This window comes from Podarcis liolepis (genome assembly GCF_965112155.1).
Source record: "Podarcis liolepis genome assembly, chromosome: 18".
Lineage (NCBI taxonomy): Eukaryota > Metazoa > Chordata > Lepidosauria > Squamata > Lacertidae > Podarcis > Podarcis liolepis.
Genome location: NC_139572.1, coordinates 5,288,540 through 5,307,466, shown reverse-complemented (window position 1 = coordinate 5,307,466; position 18,927 = coordinate 5,288,540). Strand labels below are relative to the sequence as shown.

The window sequence follows — 18,927 nt, the reverse complement described above, 5'->3', positions numbered from 1 at the left end:
TGTGATCTTCTCGGTGATGCGGACGCAGTGAAGTGGTTGTATGCACATGTGTATGCTGTCTGATTCTCAACCTCCCACCCCACCAACCCTCTGTGCAGCACCGGGTTCTGGCAACCCCGCTATGCCACTGCTATGTACTGAGCTTGGACCCTAGAACAATAGGCAAGTAGGATCCTAGAAGGAAGCAACCTGATTGGTCTACAGGAGCCGCCCAATCCGGCTCCAAGAGGAAGTGAATCAGCAACCTGATTGGCCTCTAGGAACAGTCCAATCAGGCTCCAGGAGGGGAGTTGAATCAGCCAATCACACGAGACCCATTGTGAAAATAATGTGTATATAGCCAGAGGTTTTTTGGGGAAAGCACTCGCTCACTGTTTACCATGAGCTGAAATAAAGAGCATGAAATCAATACTCAACGCTGAGTATACTTCAGCCATGTTTACCCCTTAGTAAACATGGTAAAGGGACCCCTGATCTTTAGGTCCAGTCGTGTCCGACTCTGTGATTGCGGCGCTCAACTCGCTTTCCTGGCCGTACAGCTTCCGGGTCATGTGGCCAGCAGGACTAAGCCGCTTCTGGCGAACCAGAGCAGCGCACAGAAACGCCGTTTACCTTCCTGCTGGAGGGGTATCTATTTATCTACTTGCACTTTGACGTGCTTTTGAACTGCTGGGTGGGCAGGAGCAGGGACCAAGCAACGGCAGCTCACCCCGTCGCAAGGATTCGAACCGCCGACCTTCCTATCAACAAGCCCTAGGCTCTGTGGTTTAACCCACAGCGCCACCCGCGTCCCTTACAAAGCTCCATTTCCCAGCACCTTTAACCCATCCCAGCTCCTTTTCAAAAAACAGATCTCATTAGAATTAGGGGGGAAAGGGATGTCAAGATTATTATCAAACTTTTTAAAAAAAAAAAATCAAATCAAAACAAAAACATTAATCTAAACAAAAGCGCAAACAAAAAAACAAAACAAAAAGAGAGGCGGGAACTAGAAAAATAGAATGTACAGGGGGAACATAAGAGAGGAAACAGAGAAAGAAGAAATATAGAGAACTTCCGATTCTTTGTCCGTCAGCTCGATATACCGTATTTTTCGCTCTATAAGACGCACCAGACCACAAGACGCACCTAGTTTTTGGAGTAGGAAAACAAGAAAAAAAATATTCTGAATCTCAGAAGCCAGAACAGCAAGAGGGATCGCTGTGCAGCGAAAGGAGCAATCCCTCTTGCTGTTCTGGCTTCTGGGATAGCTGCGCAGCCTGCATTCGCTCCATAAGACGCACACACATTTCCCTTTACTTTTTAGGAGGGAAAAAGTGAGTCTAATAGAGCAAAAAATACGGTAAATGTTATTTCACCCACTCCAAGATAACACCCAGCGAAAACTCTTTCTCCCAAGCAACATTACCGTCGCTCCTCAAGCCAAGTGTCGCAAGCGTCGTTTTCTTTCCCCGGTCTTTAGTAAATGCTTCACGTGACTTTTCTCTGGTTTAAACACGTCAGCGCATCACAGTTCCCTGTTATCTGCTTTGAGGCAGGGGTTGGGGGGCTGCGGTGGAGGCGTTTCAGATATGCCTCTGCTGTGCGCCTGCAGCCTAAACGCGAGATCTCAGCGAGGAGGAGGTGAAGTCAGGGGCTCCTGGAGACCCTGCCCTCTTCCCGCCTCCCCAAGCCTTGCCGTGGGGCAGACGCCAGCCAGCCAACTCCAGAAGCTGATCAGGTAAAGCCGGTTTATTTTCCGGATCTCTGTGAAGGTGTGTGGGTGGTCAGCTGCTTAAATGGGCGCCCCACTTTCTCTGTGCCGGGAGAAGCAGTTCTGAAGCAAACACCACACCCTCCTTCCTTTTTGGGCATCGAGCCAGAATTTGGAGCTTCGGGACGGAGGGAGAGGGGAGTTGATTCACCTTGGCTGCACCTTTGCAATATTTCCCATCCCTCGGCATGGCGTGGAATTTGCAATCGGAATATTCAGACTCTGCAGGAAGCGGTCCGTGTGTGGCTGGTGCAATATGCTACCTGTCCGGATTCGAGGTGCAAATGGACGCGACGACTCGGGCCCAGGAAACCTTCAGCTCAAACCAGCCATCGGCAAACTCCGGCCCTCCAGAAAGCCAGTGTGGTGTAGTGGTTAAGAGCGGTGGACTCGTAATCTGGGGAACCGGGTTCGCTTCCCCGCTCCTCCACATGCAGCTGCTGGGTGACCTTGGGCTAGTCACACTTCTCTGAAGCCTCTCAGCCCCACTCACCTCACAGAGTGTTTGTTGTGGGGGAGGAAGGGAAAGGAGAATGTTAGCCGCTTTGAGACTCCTTCGGGTAGTGATAAAGCGGGATATCAAATCCAAACTCTTCTTCTTCTCCAGATGTTTGGGACTACAATCCCTTTCACCCCTAACTATGACTTCCCTTAATCTGGACACTAGACTTCTGTTGATGCAGCCTAGAATAGCATTTGCTTTTTTGCTGCTGCATCACACTTCGGGCTCATGTTCGGCTTGTGGTCCACCAAGACCTCTAGATCCTTTTCACATGTACTGCTAGTAAGCCAGGTGTCCCCCATTCTATATTTGTGCATCTGCTTCTTCCTGCCTAAGCGCAGTAGCTTACATTTGTCCCTATCGAAATTCATTTTGTTAGCTTGCGCCCAGTTCTCCGATCCATTCAGGTCATTTTGAACCCTGATTCTGTCTTCTGCGGCATTAGCTACCCCTCCCAGTATGGTGTCATCTGCAAATTTGATCAGCATCCCCTCAATTCCTTCATCCGAGTCATTTATAAAGACGATGAACAACAACGGGCCCAGGACAGAACCCTATGGCACCTCAGTTGTCACTGTTTCCCAGGATGACAAAGAAAACTTTGGGTTTGTGTTATGCACTCAGCTTGGATCCTAGAACAATAGACAGGTGGGATCCTAGAAGGCAGCAACCTGATTGGTCTGTAGGAGCTGCCCAATCCGGCTCCAGGAAGAAGTGAATCAGCAACCTGATTGGCCTGCAGGAACACTCCAATCAGGCTCCAGGAGGGGAGTTGAATCAGCCAATCACAGGGGACCCATTGTGAAAATAATGTATATATAGCCAGAGGTTTTTGGGGAAAAGCACTCACACACTGTTTACCATGAGCTGAAATGAAGAGCATGAAATCAACACTCAACTCTGAGTATAATTCAGTTTGGTCAGTCAATCACCTAAACGTTGCCTCATTCAACCCATATTTTACCAGCTTCCTCGCGAGAATGTCATGGGGCACTTTGTCAAAAGCCTTTCTGAAATCAAAATACAGTGGTACCTCGGATTACATGTGCTTCAGGTTACATACGCTTCAGGTTACAGACTCCGCTAACCCAGAAGTATTACCTCGGGTTAAGAACTTTGCTTCAGGATGAGGACAGAAATTGTGCTCTGGCGGCGCGGCAGCAGCAGGAGGCCCCGTTAGCTAAAGTGGTGCTTCAGGTTAAGAACAGTTTCAGGTTAAGAACGGACCTCCGGAACGAGTTACGTACTTAACGCAAGGTACTTTGCGAGAAGCAAAGCTACAGGGAACCAGGCAGGGGGCCTTCTCGGTGGTGGCGCCAACCCTGTGGAACGCCCTCCCATCAGATGTCAAAACGATAAACAACTACCTGACATTCAGAAGACATCTTAAGGCCGCCCTGTTCAGGGAAGTTTTTAATGTATGATATTTTAGTGTTTTGGGGTTTCTATGGAAGCCGCCCAGAGTGGCTGGGGAAACCCAGCCAGATGGGCGGGGTACAAATAATAAATTATTATTATTATTATTATTATTAACCACTGTATTGTCTGGAAGAAAACATGTACAGCTTCTGAGAGCTGCTTCGCGGCCTTGGTTCCTCCTCGCCCAGAACACAAAAGCATCTCTGATGCCACGATGGAACCCTGAGTTTTCATTTCATTTGCAAGGGAGCATCTGAAAATTCGGATCTGCTTGACTAGACCATAGCCAAGGTTCTCAGCACATCCTCGCCAGGTCCTGGTGAACAAGTACATTTTGTTTATTGAATAAATAAATAAGATGAAATAAATGAGGGCAAACAGAACGGGCGGCTTACCGTGTTGTAGTATTCTGCAATGTACTCAGACTGCGCAAAATTCTCTTCGCACCAGTCTACTTCAGCGCTTTGGTAGGCAAATATACTAGGCATGCTGGCAACACCTTTCAAAAAAGAAAAACACAACACCTTAGTGCCTACAGAGCGTTGCGGTGGAGAAAAAGAACCTGCCAATCCAGATTTTCCATATCTCCTTCCCTCTGAAATATTGCAGCACACACTTTGATGCCCGGCGACGGCTCTGAGCTGATGTACAAGAATCTGCCGGGAAGATGCAAAGAAAATGAAGGAACCTTATTCCACATGTGGTGGACTGGTCCCCAAATCAAAAAAAAAAAAGGGACATGATTTATGAGGAACTTAAAAATAAATAAATGCTAAAATATACATTCCTAAAGAAACCTGAAGCTTTTTTGCTAGGCATTTTAACGATAAGCATCCAAAACGAAAACAAAAGAGTGTTTCTTCGCGCGACAACAGCTTTAGAACAGGGGTAGCCAACCTAAGGCCCTGGGGGCCGGATCGCCTTCTAAATCCGGCCCGCAGCGTGTTTTGACATGAGTAGAATGTGTGCTTTTATTTAAAATGCATCTCTGGGTTATTTGTGGGGCCTGCCTGGTGTTTTTACATGAGTAGAACGTCTCCTTTTATTTAAAACACATCTCTGGGTTATTTGTGGGGCGTAGGAATTCGTTCATTCCCCCCCCCCTCCAAAATATAGTCCGGTGATTGGGCCGGATCCGGCCCCCGGGGACTTACTTTGCCTACCCACAGTTTAGACTAAATGTGATCCACCTGGAGAAGGAACTGGCAAACCACTCCAGGCTTTTGCCAAGAAAACTCAGGGAGAATTTTTGAGAAGAAAGTGGGAGTTTCCAAGGCATGCTCTGGTTCATGGGGTCAGGGAGAGTCGAACACGACTAAAAAACAACAAGTGGATTGTCCAACAGGACGTGGCAATTGTAGGTTAAAGTGAAATCTGTCCTCCCCAATTTCTTAACAATAACGGGGCTAAATTTGTACTGCGTGTCATTCTCGGATTAATTCCCCCACAAGCTTTCAAGTGGGGCGTCTGTATGGCAGGAGTTTTCGGTGTAATCCTCCAAAAAGGCAAAATTCCCTTTTCTGCAAGAGGCATCTCTGCAACGCTGATAACAGAGAATGCAGTGTTGGCCGTGTCAACAATCTCAGCAGAACTTTGCTTTGTCAAGCCTGTTACGATAGGCTTGAAAGCCTCTGTGTTTGGTACCTGGCAAGCCAAACTATTTAGAAGAAGAGACATGGAACATTTGGGATAAGCAGCGCTTTCAATAACTGAGAGGTTGACTTTTATTGCCAGAGTCGTTCACAACTGGACTTAACTGTCAGGGGTCCTTTAAAAAGGTAAAGGGACCCCTGACCATGAGGTCCAGTAGTGACCGACTCTGGGGTTGCGGCGCTCATCTCACTTTACTGGCCGAGGGAGCTGGCATACAGCTTCCGGGTCATGTGGCCAGCAGGACTAAGCCGCTTCTGGCGAACCAGAGCAGCGCACGGAAACACCTTTACCTTCCCGCTGGAGCGGTACCTATTTATCTACTTGCACTGGTGTGCTTTTGAATTGCTAGGTTGGCAGGAGCAGGGACCGAGCAATGGGAGCTCACCCCGTCGCAGGGATTCGAACCGCCGACCTTCTGATCGGCAAGTCCTAGGCTCTGTGGTTTAACGCACAGCGCCACCCGCGTCCCTCAGGGGTCCTTTACCTTTACCTTCTTCTTTTTTTTACCTCCATAGGGACATGGGACCAGGAGATGGTCAGAAGAGGAGTGCAGCGGTTTGGCTGGTTTACGAGGGGCAAGGCAGGTCGCAGGCTGTTTAAGACCTGAACAGTAACGCCTTGAAATTAGCTTAGCAATAGACTGGTATCCAGCACAGATCTTTAATGCACGGATCTGGAAACATCCCAGGCAAAAGCCATGCAACTGCCCATAGGGACAGAGAAATTTGACGGACGGAAGTAGCAGCAGGCAAGGAGAGAAAGAGAATCTGTGCAAGAGGGTGGGTCCCATGGACCTGGCGGTTTCGGATCAGGCAGAGGGGAAGAAAGAGATGATTGGACCACTTCCGGGGTGGCGCCATCGGTAATGGCGGATTCCCTCTGATCCGGAGGGACTGATCGCTCTACGGAAAACGGGTCTGTTCCGCTACGGCGAAGCGGGGACCCTTTAAAAATCACAGGCGGATGAAGCCTGTGACCATGGGACTCGGCAGGCACCTTTCGCGCCCCCTCAATTCGTAAAAGGAACCCAATTACGGGCTCCGGAGCGAAGAGGGGCTAGTAGCGCGAGAGTCAACTGCTTCTTCCGTGGAGCGAAGCCGCACAGCCGTTGCCGGAGAGCGCTACCTTTTTCCTGGGACAATTTGGCTACAAAAACAACTACCTGTGAGCAGATCAAATTTGGACAATTGGGCTTTAAACAATGATCTGTGAGTAGAATGGAAAATTGGATTAAGAAATTCTTCTTAATTTGGCACTGAAGCGGGAAGGTCTAAACAGGAAGTCAGCCTTCCGTTTCTTGTAGATAGATTAAAGCAAAGACATGGCAAACTAGAGTTTAGAAAATCGTTTGTAAAGGATCAACTTTCATCATCTAAAATTACTGAACCCCCTTTGGAAGCAGGAGAAGAGGGGGGGATTTTTTCGGATTGTTTAAACCTGCAGAAGAGAGTGAAAGAAAAGTAATTTTCCACCGTCTTGAACCTGGGAGCGGGGTGTCAGGACAGACGTTTTTGGGAAGTTCATTGACTATAGACAAATGTTTTTGACAGACAGTTAAAAGAAGAGAAACATAGTGATTCCATTGTTCTCTTTCGCATTTTAAAGGAACAAATATTGACAAAATATCTGAAAAAGGAAACTTTGTTGTTAGATCTGCTGTTAAAAAAAGAAGAAGAAAAGAGATGGATACAAATAGAAGTTCTTCCCCTAGAGGGAGCTTGTGAAACTGTTATTAAATTTGAACTGGGGAGCTTCGCAGCTGCAATAGATTAAGATCGTGGGAACAGACTTCTGACCTTGCATAACAATGCTCTGCATAACAAAGGCTCTGGTGCGTGCTTTCTGCAAGACAAGTGCTTTATTGGAACAGTTACATGAGAAGATGGATTTGATGACTGTTGCGATTAGAAATTTTGGACAGGTAGTGGGTATCTATATAGAACCCACCCAGGAATCAACTCAGGAGTGTGCTCTGACAGATCAGATGAGGGAGGAGGTTGTTGCTGGACCTCGGGTGGCAGAGATGGAGGGAGCTGTGGCCCAGCAGGAACATGAGTTGTTGGATCTGACAAACGAACTTGGAAAAAGCCAGATTTGGAGAGATAGAGTTTTGCTTGGCTTGGAGATGGGGGGCTGGATAGACCCCCCTATGCAGGGATGTCTTGACTTTTCAAGTCTGGCAATGGGCCGTGAGGAGTTTGGGGTTGTGGGGGTCCTCAACTCTGGAGGGACCTTGAAACATGTTTTTGAATACCACATGGAGTTCAGTGTGGACTATGGAAAAGGGACTGATCTGTCGAGAAGGGACAAAAATACTGTCAAGTTGGAGTTTCCACGAGTGAAAGGACCAGGAGATAAAGTAAAGTACAGGTATAAATATGAAGAAGATCTGCGGAAGGGACATGGAAGAGACTTAAGGGCCTCAGACATAAGATTACCAGGTTAATGAACTAGAAGGATGGGATAGAAAGGACTGACAAAACCCGGGACCAGGAGGAAGAGACGTTGGATGAAGATTGGAAGAAAGTTTTTAAAATTTTTATTTAGGATTGTTTTGTAAAATTAATGAGTATCAGAAAAATGTTGGAATGAAATTATTTGGCTTTAGCAGAAATGTTAAAAAGAACTATGCAAGAATATGCTATGGTTATGAGAAATTGGTATAAATAATATTTAAGTTTTAAGTTTTAGGGTTTTTTATAGTAAGATAAGGTTAAAATAGATTAAGGTAATTTAATGACAGAATATTATGAAAAATGGGAAGGATTTGCTGTGATAAATTAACAACTAGAATACAAAAAAGGGAGGTGTGAGGAGGTCGATGGAATAAGGTAATGACAGTTAAGGATTTGGGAATATTGGATCTGTTTTTAAATTTTTGTGGATTATCTTTGCTTTTTTTGATTATGATGTGTTATGTGTTTTTTTATTTTGATTTTTTATCGATTTCTATTGTTTGATTGCTGTTTGTTTTTCTCTTGTTTTTTCTTCTTCTTTTTCTCTTTGTTTTCTCTGTAATTTTAAAATTCTTAATAAATATCATTTTTATTTTTTATTTTAAAAGAGATGATTGGACCAGTGGGAACGAGCAAAAGAATGACCAGGAGCTCAAAGTGAGTTCCCGGTTGTCCCTTGGAATCTTTACCTGTAGGACCAGGGAGAAGAGGCAGTGGAAGAAGAATGGAAAAAATTTAAAGACTATCTAGAGAAATACGGTAAAATTAATGAATGCTAAAGGGATGTTGGATTGAAAACAAGCGGTGTTGGTTAAAAGATTAATAAGAATATGTAAATATGGATTGATAATGGTGGAAAATATATACCGTATTTTTCGCTCTATAACACGCACCCGACCATAACACGCACGTAGTTTTTAGAGGAGGAAAATCCGTAGGCATGCCACCCGTAGGCATTCCCTCCATAACACGCACAGACATTCCCCCTTACTTTTTAGGAGGAAAAAAGTGAGTGTTATGGTGCAAAAAATACGGTATTTATTATAGGTTAAGATGTTGAGTAAGGATAAATGATAGAGGGTAAGGATTTGCTGAACTAAATATCTGAACTGGAATACAAAAAGGGAGGTGTGAGGAGGTCAAGAAACTAGTGAATGAAGTATAAGATATGAAAATACTAATCTTTTTTCTGTTTTGATTTTTGGTGTTTTTTCTTCTTCTTTTCTATTCTGTTAACTGTTCTCTATTGTGTACCTCTATGTGTTTTCTTTTGTATTTTCTCATTTTTGTAGCTTTTTTTGGTTTTTGTATTCTATGTTTAAATTTTGAAGCTTTTGATTGTTTATGAAACTTTAATAAATATTACTTTTTTTAAAAAATGAATCTTTACCTGTAGGAACGTAGAATCATAGAATGGTAGAGTTGGAATTGGACTTCCAAAGGTCCTCTAATCCAACCCCCTGCAACACAAGGATCTCAGCTAAAGCACCCTGGCAGATGGCCACCGAACCTCTGCTTAAAAACCTCCAGTGAAGGAGAGCCCACTACCTCCTGAGCAAGACCATTAGGAAGCCGTCTTATGCAGAAACTGAACATTTGGTCCACCTAAATCAGGGTTGATTACACTGACTGACAGAGGCTCTCCATAATTTCGGGGAGAAGTCTCTTCCACCTTCCGCTTGCAAGGAAGCTATCCCATAGCTGAGCTATGGCCCTTCCTCAATTTGTACCCATCTGACTCCTGGCAGTGAGAGTGGAAGTGAGAGCTGGACTATAAAGAAGGCTGATCGCCGAAGAATGGATGCTTTTGAATTCTGGTGCTGGAGGAGACTCTTGAGAGTCCCATGGACTGCAAGAAGATCAAACCTCTCCATTCTGAAGGAAATCAGCCCTGAGTGCTCACCGGAAGGGCAGATCCTGAAGCTGAGGCTCCAAGACTTTGGCCACCTCAGGAGAAGAGAAGACTCCCTGGAAAAGACCCTGATGTTGGGAAAGATGGAGGGCACAAGGAGAAGGGGACAACAGAGGACGAGATGGTGGGACAGTGTTCTCGAAGCGACCAGCATGAGTTTGACCAAACTGCGGGAGGCAGTGGAAGACAGGAGTGCCTGGCGTGCTCTGGTCCAGGGGGTCACGAAGTGTCAGACACGACTAAACGACTAAACAACAATGACGCCTGGCATCGCGTTTGCCGTGATGAGCAGGGGTGAGAGGCATAGGTGCCAACTCCCCGTGGGCCCAAGCACCCACAAAATGCCCATCAAGGGGCCAGGCACCCACAAAATTTGGCTCTGGGCACCCACAGTCGCAGTGCGAAGCTGGCACTTCTGGTGGGTGGGCATGGTTTGGGGGAAAGGTTTGTAGGCCAGGCTGGTAGCCTGCAGTTCCCTTACACCTGGAATCGGCAAAGGAAAAGACAAGCCGTTGTTTCAGATTATATATTCCTGGAATTATGCAAGAATCTCTCTCTCTCTCTCTCTCTCTCTCTCTCACACACACACACACACACTGTATTGAGATAAGAGATTCTCCCACGCCTCTTGCCTCCCTCTCCACAGTAATGAAGGCGGTGGGCAGGGGTGGCTGTAAACGAGTTTTGTAGAGCTAGCTAAGCGCAAATTGGTGGCAATTCACATTTTATTGCCATGCAGTCGGTTTCGTCTGGCCAATTGCAAGGTGCTTAGGAGAGCAGGGCAGAGTTCACACTCTCAAAGATGGAGGGGGAAGGAATTCGAATCCGTCCGCGTTTAAAGGCAACTGCTGTGCACAAAGATACACAAACCCGAACACAGCCTCTTTTGAAACCCGCCCTTCTCCGAATTTTGCCGTGAAATTATCCAGCCAAAGGGATGCGTCTAAAAAAGGCATATTCCGGGGTGAAAGTGCGTGTGGAAATGAGTGAAAACAAAATAGCAGATCCATTGCGTTATGCTTTGCGAAAACGTTTACACGGAGCAAAATTGCAAAGGTTTGGAGAAAACGGTGCTGATGAATTTTCGCGAGGGAAAAATAAAATCTCAGATTGATGTGGAAGTGTGGAGTACTGGATTTAAGACGGGGGAGGGGATCAGAAATTGGGATTGACAGATCCACCCATCCCTTGCCTCACTGAGACTGTGATAACATCAACCCAGGAGAGATTGCTGTCATGCCTTAGCCGAGAACATCTGTTCTTGCAACCTTCAATTGTCCTGTTTCCCTTCCACCTGCCATGGCAGGGGGCCACATGGCCTGGTCTGCTTTCCCAGGCTGTTGTAAGGATGAAAACGATGGGGTCCGAAGCATGTTTTCAACCCTTGAAATGTATACCGTATTTTTCGCTCTATAAGATGCACCAGACCACAAGAGGCACCTAGTTTTTGGAGGAGGAAAACAAGAAAAAAAATATTCTGAATCTCAGAAGCCAGAACAGCAAGAGGGATCGCTGCGCAGTGAAAGCAGCAATCCCTCTTGCTGTTCTGGCTTCTGGGATAGCTGCGCAGCCTGCATTCGCTCCATAAGACACACACACATTTCCCCTTACTTTTTAGGAGGGGAAAAGTGAGTCATATAGAGCAAAAAATACGGTAATTTCAGCAAACCCTGCTGACTCAAGGGAACGTTCACTGGCCTTGCACAATTCTGGTCCTCGGGACAACAAACGCACATAGGACTGTGCTCATTCTGCTCTTCAAAAGGAAAGCCGGAACAACGCCTTGTGCCCAGCTGAACCTGTGGGCCAGTGTGCTTTGTAACCTCCCAAGTGGGATGGCTAGGTCAATAGAGCACGCTTCATCTCAGGTTCGTGGGTTCGAGCCCGGCATGGGGCAAAAATATTCCTGCACTGCAAAGGGGTTGGACTTGTTAACCTTCGCAATTCCCTCCCAACTCTTCTTTTTTAAAGGGATATTATTGTTTATTAAGGATGCGGGTGGCGCTGTGGGTTAAACCACAGAGGTGCTTGGGCTTGCCAATCAGAAGGTCGGCACTTCGAATCCCCGCAACGGGGTGAGCTCCCGTTGCTCGGTCCCTGCTCCTGCCAACCTAGCAGTTCGAAAGCACGTCAAAGTGCAAGTAGATAAATAGGTACCGCTCTGGCAGGAAGGTAAACGGCGTTTCCGTGCACTGCTCTGGTCACCAGAAGCGGCTTAGTCCTGCTGGCCACATGACCCGGAAGCTGTACGCCGGCTCCCTCGGCCAGTAAAGCGAGATGAGCGCCGCAACCCCAGAGTCGGCCACGACTGGACCTAATGGTCAGGGGTCCCTTTACCTTTACTATTGTTTATTAGATTATTCAAAGGTTTTAACAAATTGACTTCACCTACAGTATATCATTCACACATTTGTGGACTCGCCTTCCTTGGAGGTTTATAAGCAGAGGTCGGGTGGTCATCTGTCATGGACGCTTTAAGCTGAGATTCCTGCATTACGTGGGGTTGGGCTGGATGACCGCTGGGGTCCCTTCCAACTCTACAGTTCTATGCTTCCATGATTCGTTCTTACTTCCCACCCTGACGTTTTAATTCATATCCTTTATTGCTGCATTCAACTCGCTGGTAACCCCGCTAACTCCATCTTATTGTCTTTGCTCTGCCGCTCGTATCTCGAACCCTGCTCGCGATTTCATATTGCATACCCTCCGACATTTTTCCGATGGAAACAGGGGGGAAATGCCTCCAATTTTCCACAGTTCATCATTTCGATCTCTTAGTTTTGCAGCCGATTTTGCATAATCCATCCATTTTAGAAGCCGTCCCACTTTGGTCAGACAATTCTAGGATTCTGTCTGAAAACAGATGAGGTGGCCTAGCCACATGGTAAGAGTTTCAGCAGTGTAAGAAATAACTAAAGTTTAAAAAAGTAGTTGCAATAGATGGGGGGGGGGCAGAAAAAGCGGGGAAAAGAGAATCATGGAAGGAGAGGGTGGGAAGTCTCTTTTCTGTCTATTCTTTGATATCCGAAAACGCTACTTCTTTTTTTATCTCCGATATTCTTTTCCTTTCGCATCGTTTTTGTTTATCTTTTGTTGATAGGGAATTATATCAGAAACGCAAATAAATAAAAAACAAGAACAATATTAAAAAGAAAACAGCTGAGGTGATGGAAGAGAAATTGAGCTCTGGCCTTTCCGAGTTCGAAGAGCCACAATGGAAACCGAAGTAAATTTTTTGGGCGTCCGTGTTTTAGAGTAAAGAGAACTGCCTGCACCTTGTCAGAATTCTGGTCAGCTTTGCCACCTGGAAATGAGTTAAACCGACTGGCCTGGGACACTACAGTGGTACCTCTGGATCCAGAGCCCCGTTCGCATCCTGAAGCGAACGCAACCCGCATCTGCGGGGGTCGCGATTCGCCGCGTCTGCGCATGCGCGCGACATCATTTTGACCGTCTGCGCATGCGCGAGCGGCGAAACCCAGAAGTAACGCATTCTGTTACTTCCGGGTTGCCGCGGAGCGCAACCCAAAAATGCTCAACCTGAAGCAACTTTAACCTGAGGTATGACTGTACAGGAGGCCACATTTTTTGCTTTTGTTTTAACTATATATTTGTGGTTTTACCTTGTGAATGGCCCTGAGATCATGTGAGGAAAGGTGGTATGATGATGGATGATGATAATACAGTGGTACCTCAGGTTAAGTACTTAATTCGTTCTGGAGGTCCGTACTTAACCTGAAACTGTTCTTAACCTGAAGCACCACTTTAGCTAATGGGGCCTCCTGCTGCTGCCGCACCGCTGGAGCACGATTTCTGTTCTCATCCTGAAGCAAAGTTCTTAACCTGAAGCACTATTTCTGGGTTAGCAGAGTCTGTAACATGAAGCGTATGTAACCTGAAGCGTATGTAACCTTAGGTACCATTATAATTATTTTATTTATTTATTTATTTATTTATTTATTTATTTATTTATACATACAGTGGTGCCCCGCAAGACGAATGCCTCGCAAGACGGAAAACTCGCTAGACGAAAGAGTTTTCCGTTTTGGAGGTGCTTCACAAAACGAATTTCCTATGGGCTTGCTTCGCAAGACGAAAATGTCTTGCGAGTTCCTGCTGGGTTCCCCCCCCTTTTTCTAAGCCGCTAAGCCGCTTATCAGCTGATCCGATCAGCCGATAAGCCGCTAAAAGCCGCTAATAGCGCTAATCCGCTAATCCGTCAATGGGCTTGCTTCGCAAGACGAAAAAACCGCTAGACGAAGAGAATCACAGAACGGATTCTTTTCGTCTTGCGAGGCACCACTGTATATATACACACACACACACACACACACTTGGTTTCCCCAGCCACTCTGGGCGGCTTCCAACAAAAGATTAAAAATGCATTACAACATCAGTCATTAAAAGCTTCCCTTAACAGCGCTGCCTTCAGATGTCTTCTAAACATCAGGTTGTTGTTTATTTCTTTGACATCTGATGGGAGGGTGTTCCACAGGGCTGGCGCCACCACTGAGAAGGCCCTCTGTACATAATTATAATACCCTGCCAAGCCAACCATATGGGTGTGGTATAAAAATTAAAATTATTATCCTTCTTATAACCTTCCCTGCAACAACAAGTTCAGCATCCCTGACCTCAATATGAGGATGAAAGATGCTGTTGTTGGCATCTGGGACAAGTTGCGGAAGAATGATAGCTTTGCTGAAAGTGTAATATAGAAAATTAGGTGCCGAAATCCAAACAGAACAGAGATGGCTATGTATGCAACCACGGCTGCACAGATGTTATTGGCCCAGAGATAAAAGAGGACAAAGTCTTGACCAGAGAAGAATGGCAGATTAAATTGATGGATTTATGCCAAAATGGCAAAAATGACCGGAAGAATCAGAAATCAGGAAGACCGAAATTTTAATAAGGAATGGGGGGAATTTATAATTAACTTTAAAAAACCATTGCAATCAGTTAAAATTGTAGGTAGGATTTGGAATAACGCTTGTAGTTTAATGGTGGGTTTTGGATGTAATGGAGAGGTAAAATATTTGGATGATTATAAAAGATCCAGGAGGAAATGATTAATGATTAATAATATAATTAAAATTGATTAATAATAGGGAGAAGTTTCTTTGGAATCTTGTTTTTATGTTGTGTGTTGTATGTTTGTGATTGTTAAACTTTAATTTGAAAAACCAAATAAATATGTTTTTATTTTTTTAAATTAACATATCATTTCCAACAATCATTTAACATATTTTCTTATTTTATACAATGTTTTGCACTTCCATCAACCGCATCTGAAGATTTTTCAATGTTCATCACTTTAGCTACATTTCTTAATTTCTCTATTACTTTTAATCATCCTTAACTAATAACTCTCCTCATAATCTTCATTGCAATATTTCGCAATGTCCTCCTTACAAAACTTCTTGCAGTCCTATTAGCGTAATCTGTTTATTGCAACTGCTTTTCAAATAGTTCAAATAGTTACTCCAGTCCTCTGAGAATCTCTGGTCCCGCAGCTTTCGGATCCTTCCTGTCATCTTATCTAATTCTGCATAGTCCATTAATTTCAAAATAAATTTGTTTTTTAAATAGAAAATTGCCCAGTATATTGGAGGGTGGTGGAAGACTTCAGAAGACAAAATGTGGGAGAAACTTGCTGGCAAATTCAGTTGGCCTATTCTAACCAGACATAGACAGATCCTGAAGCTGAGGCTCCAGTTCTTTGGCCACCTCATGAAAAGAGAAGACTCCCTGGAAAAGATCCTGATGTTGGGAAAGATGGAGGGCGCAAGGAGAAGGGATGACAGAGGACGAGATGGTGGGACAGTGTTCTCGAAGCTACCAGCATGAGTTTGACCAAACTGCGGGAGGCAGTGGAAGACAGGAGTGCCTGGCATGCTCTGGTCCAGGGGGTCACGAAGAGCCGGGCACGACTAAACGACTCAACAACAACAACAACAAAACCATACATATAAGCCTTAAGACCTTTGGCAAAATCTGAGCTGAGAGTCTGAGCATTGCACCTGTGGGGGCATTCAGCCTTGAAAGAACCTTGATATGAAATTATTATTATTATTATTATTATTATTATTATTATTATTATTATTATTATTGAATCAAAGCATCCTTTGAAACAGTATTGCCCAAAGTGGGCACCTGGGGGGCGCTGGAACAATCTGGGGAGTCAGGAGTAGCCACGGGTCCAATTGGGGAGCACAGAATAAAATTAAGGGGTCTGTAGAAGCAGCCACAAAATTAAAAGACGCCTGCTTCTTGGGAGAAAAGCAATGACAAACTTAGACAGCATCTTGCCAACAAAGGTCCGTATAGTTAAAGCTATGGTTTTCCCAGTAGTGATGTATGGAAGTGAGAGCTGGACCATCAAGAAGGCTGATCACCGAAGAATTGACGCTTTTGAATTCTGGTGCTGGAGGAGACTCTTGAGAGTCCCATGGACTGCAAGAAGATCCAACCTCTCCATTCTGAAGGAAATCAGCCCTGAGTGCTCACTGGAAGGACAGATCCTGAAGCTGAGACCCCAAAACTTTGGCCACCTCATGAGAAGAGAAGACTCCCTGGAAAAGACCCTGATGTTGGGAAAGATGGAGGGCACAAGGAGAAGGGGACGACAGAGGACGAGATGGTGGGACAGTGATCTCGAAGCTACCAGCATGAGTTTGACCAAACTGCGGGAGGCAGTGGAAGACAGGAGTGCCTGGCGTGCTCTGGTCCAGGGGATCACGAAGAGTCGGACACGACTAAACGACTAAACAACAAGTACAAGAAGAAGCATAAACTGTCTGTACATGTTTCATCTGTTGTGTAATGACACTTACTGCCAAGTCAGGTGCAGCAGGTGTGCATTTATCCTAGAATACCTATGTTTGCTTGCCATTTTAGCTGATATTTATATTTTTGCAAAGCAATTTCTCCTAATATAATGCCCTTTTTTGCATGTTATTTTTACGAATATGCTGGGGTTGGACTGGATGACCCTCACGGTCCCTCCCAAGTTTATGGGTCTATGCGTTTTTACATACAGTTTGCCCCAGTTTGTGTGATTTTTCAACACCTTACTTGGCTGAGGAATTGTGTTGCAAAATTCAGAGAAGTGCAGATTTCAAAGGATGCCTGTGTTTCAGTTTGTGAAATATTTCGGACGGTAAAATCTGAAAGGTTCTTCTTTAAATGAAGACCCACCTGTCACCTCAATAGCAAGTGATATAGGAATGTGATTCTTAAAAGCATACATAGGTTGTGAGCTTTTTTTAAAAGCAATTTGCTCATTTCATGATTGAAACTCTTTCCTGCACTCGAGTCGGCTTCCAACTCTTCGAAAAGTTTCAAATTGCAACCAGCCAGTTTGACACCTCCATCCTCTTAAATTGCGGCTTCCTAGAGCGCTGCGTTTTAGATTGTAAGCCTTTTGGGGCAGACACCTGCCCCCTTGAACTTTGCAAAGATACAAGGAACAGAAGTAAGAATAACTTGCATTTGATGAAGCCCGAACTTTGGAGTTGACCCACTGAGAGCAACGGACTTTTGACTTCATCCCTCTCATTCCAATGGGTCTACTCTGAGCAAGGCAAGCACAGCCCAATGGCTTTGCAACTTCTAAAATGGGGATTGTTTGAAAAGAACGCGCACCTTTCAAATCCAACCCTTGCTTATAAAACCAGCATTCATCTACCTGTTTAGGGACGCTTTTAATGTTTAATAGATTATTGTGTTTTAAATATTCTGCTGGAAGCTGCCCAGAGTGGCTGGAGAAACCCAGCCAGATGTGTGGGGTAGAAATAATAAATTATTATTACTACCAATCCATCACCTGCACATCACTTTCCATGGTTCCAGTTACAGATAGGTAGCCGTGTTGGTCTGCCATAGTCAAAATAAAAAAATTCCTTCCAGTAGCACCTTAAAGACCAACTAAGTTAGTTCTTGGTATGAGCTTTCATGTGCATGCACACTTCTTCAGATACCTGAAGAACTGTGCATCAGGTATCTGAAGAAGTGTGCATGCACACGAAAGCTCATACCAAGAACTAACTTAGTTGGTCTTTAAGGTGCTACTGGAAGGATTTTTTTTTTTATTATCACTTTCCATGCACATCGATGGAAGGAACATCTTTCCGCAGAGCAACCAGACCCTGATTTCCCCTGAGCATGCGCAGAGTGGCGCAGAGTATATGCAGAGAGCCGAAGCGGTAGAGGGGGCGTTGACACCTTGCGGGATTTCAGACAAAACAAGGCTTTCAGAACCCCAGCTAAAGAATCACGGCAAGAAAAATGGATGGACTATGCAGAACTGGCAAAACTGACATACAAGCTACGGGACAAGGATAACTGTGACTTTAAAGATGAATGGGAACCCTTTACAAAGTATCTGAAGACGCAACAAAGCGAACTGGACTCCTTGGCTGGCTTTGCATAAACATTCACAAACTTTTTATTGATAATAATCAGCTAAATAGTTTGAGGATCTATCAGTGGCGTAGCGTGGGTTGTCAGCACCCGGGGCAAGGCAAGTAATTTGCGCCCCCTAACCCGTGGATTTGCTCCCCCTAACCCTAACCCCCAGATGTTGCGCCCGGTGCGGCCGCCCCCCCTGCACCCCCCACGCTACACCACTGGGATCTATACAACTGTGTAACATGCAGAAAACAGCATTTCTAGAGAAATCAAAGACTGGAACTGAGGGAAATTGGGGGGTGGGTGGGTTCTGTGGGGGGAGGAAGGAAAAATGGGGGGAATAAGGATGATCTGTTTCTGGATAATATGTTTTGTTTTGATTTTGAATAAAAAAGTTATATTAAAAAAAGAAGGCTTTCAGGTTACCCGCTTTTATAGATCTGGAATTCCTGGGTTGAAGGTGAGTCCTTCTGCCTACCTGCGGTGTCTTCGCTCCCTCCGCAAAGCCGAAACTCCAGACGTCCTGCCGCTGCAACCTGTCTTGCCACCTTCCCTTTGCCGGGAAAGAACCAGCCTCAGGGAAGTCAGACTGGAAGTTGACAAGAGCAGCGAGCCGAGAGATGGCTCTGTCTCAGGGAACAGTCCGCACCCGGCCTTCTATAACCTCTGCGAATCGCAGGGCTGGGGGAAATTTAAATAAATCTACATGGCTTTGAGGACAGGGGAGGGGCAGGGTGGCAAAGGCACGGGTGCCGAGCCCTGAAGCTCACACACACACACACATTTCGACATATGCCAAGCTGTTTATCTCCTCCCATCG

The 18,927-nt window shown here is 45.4% G+C and overlaps 1 protein-coding gene across 2 annotated transcripts in view; it reads right to left on the bottom strand.

Moving 5' to 3' along the window:
- ACER1 (alkaline ceramidase 1) overlaps window positions 1–18,625 on the bottom strand; it is a 28,206-nt gene extending 9,581 nt beyond the window's left edge. The window contains exons 1-2 of one of the 2 annotated variants that reach the window (XM_083484157.1): window positions 18,586–18,625; window positions 4,070–4,173 (exon numbers count right to left, since the gene is read on the bottom strand). In XM_083484157.1, coding sequence (XP_083340283.1) covers window positions 4,070–4,162 — 93 coding nt within the window. In that variant the 5' untranslated portion in view covers window positions 4,163–4,173; window positions 18,586–18,625. Of the gene's footprint in view, window positions 1–1,408; window positions 1,562–4,069; window positions 4,174–18,585 lie in introns of those variants that run through there. The other variant, XM_083484158.1, reaches the window with a different exon arrangement.
- Window positions 18,626–18,927: the final 302 nt, after the last annotated feature.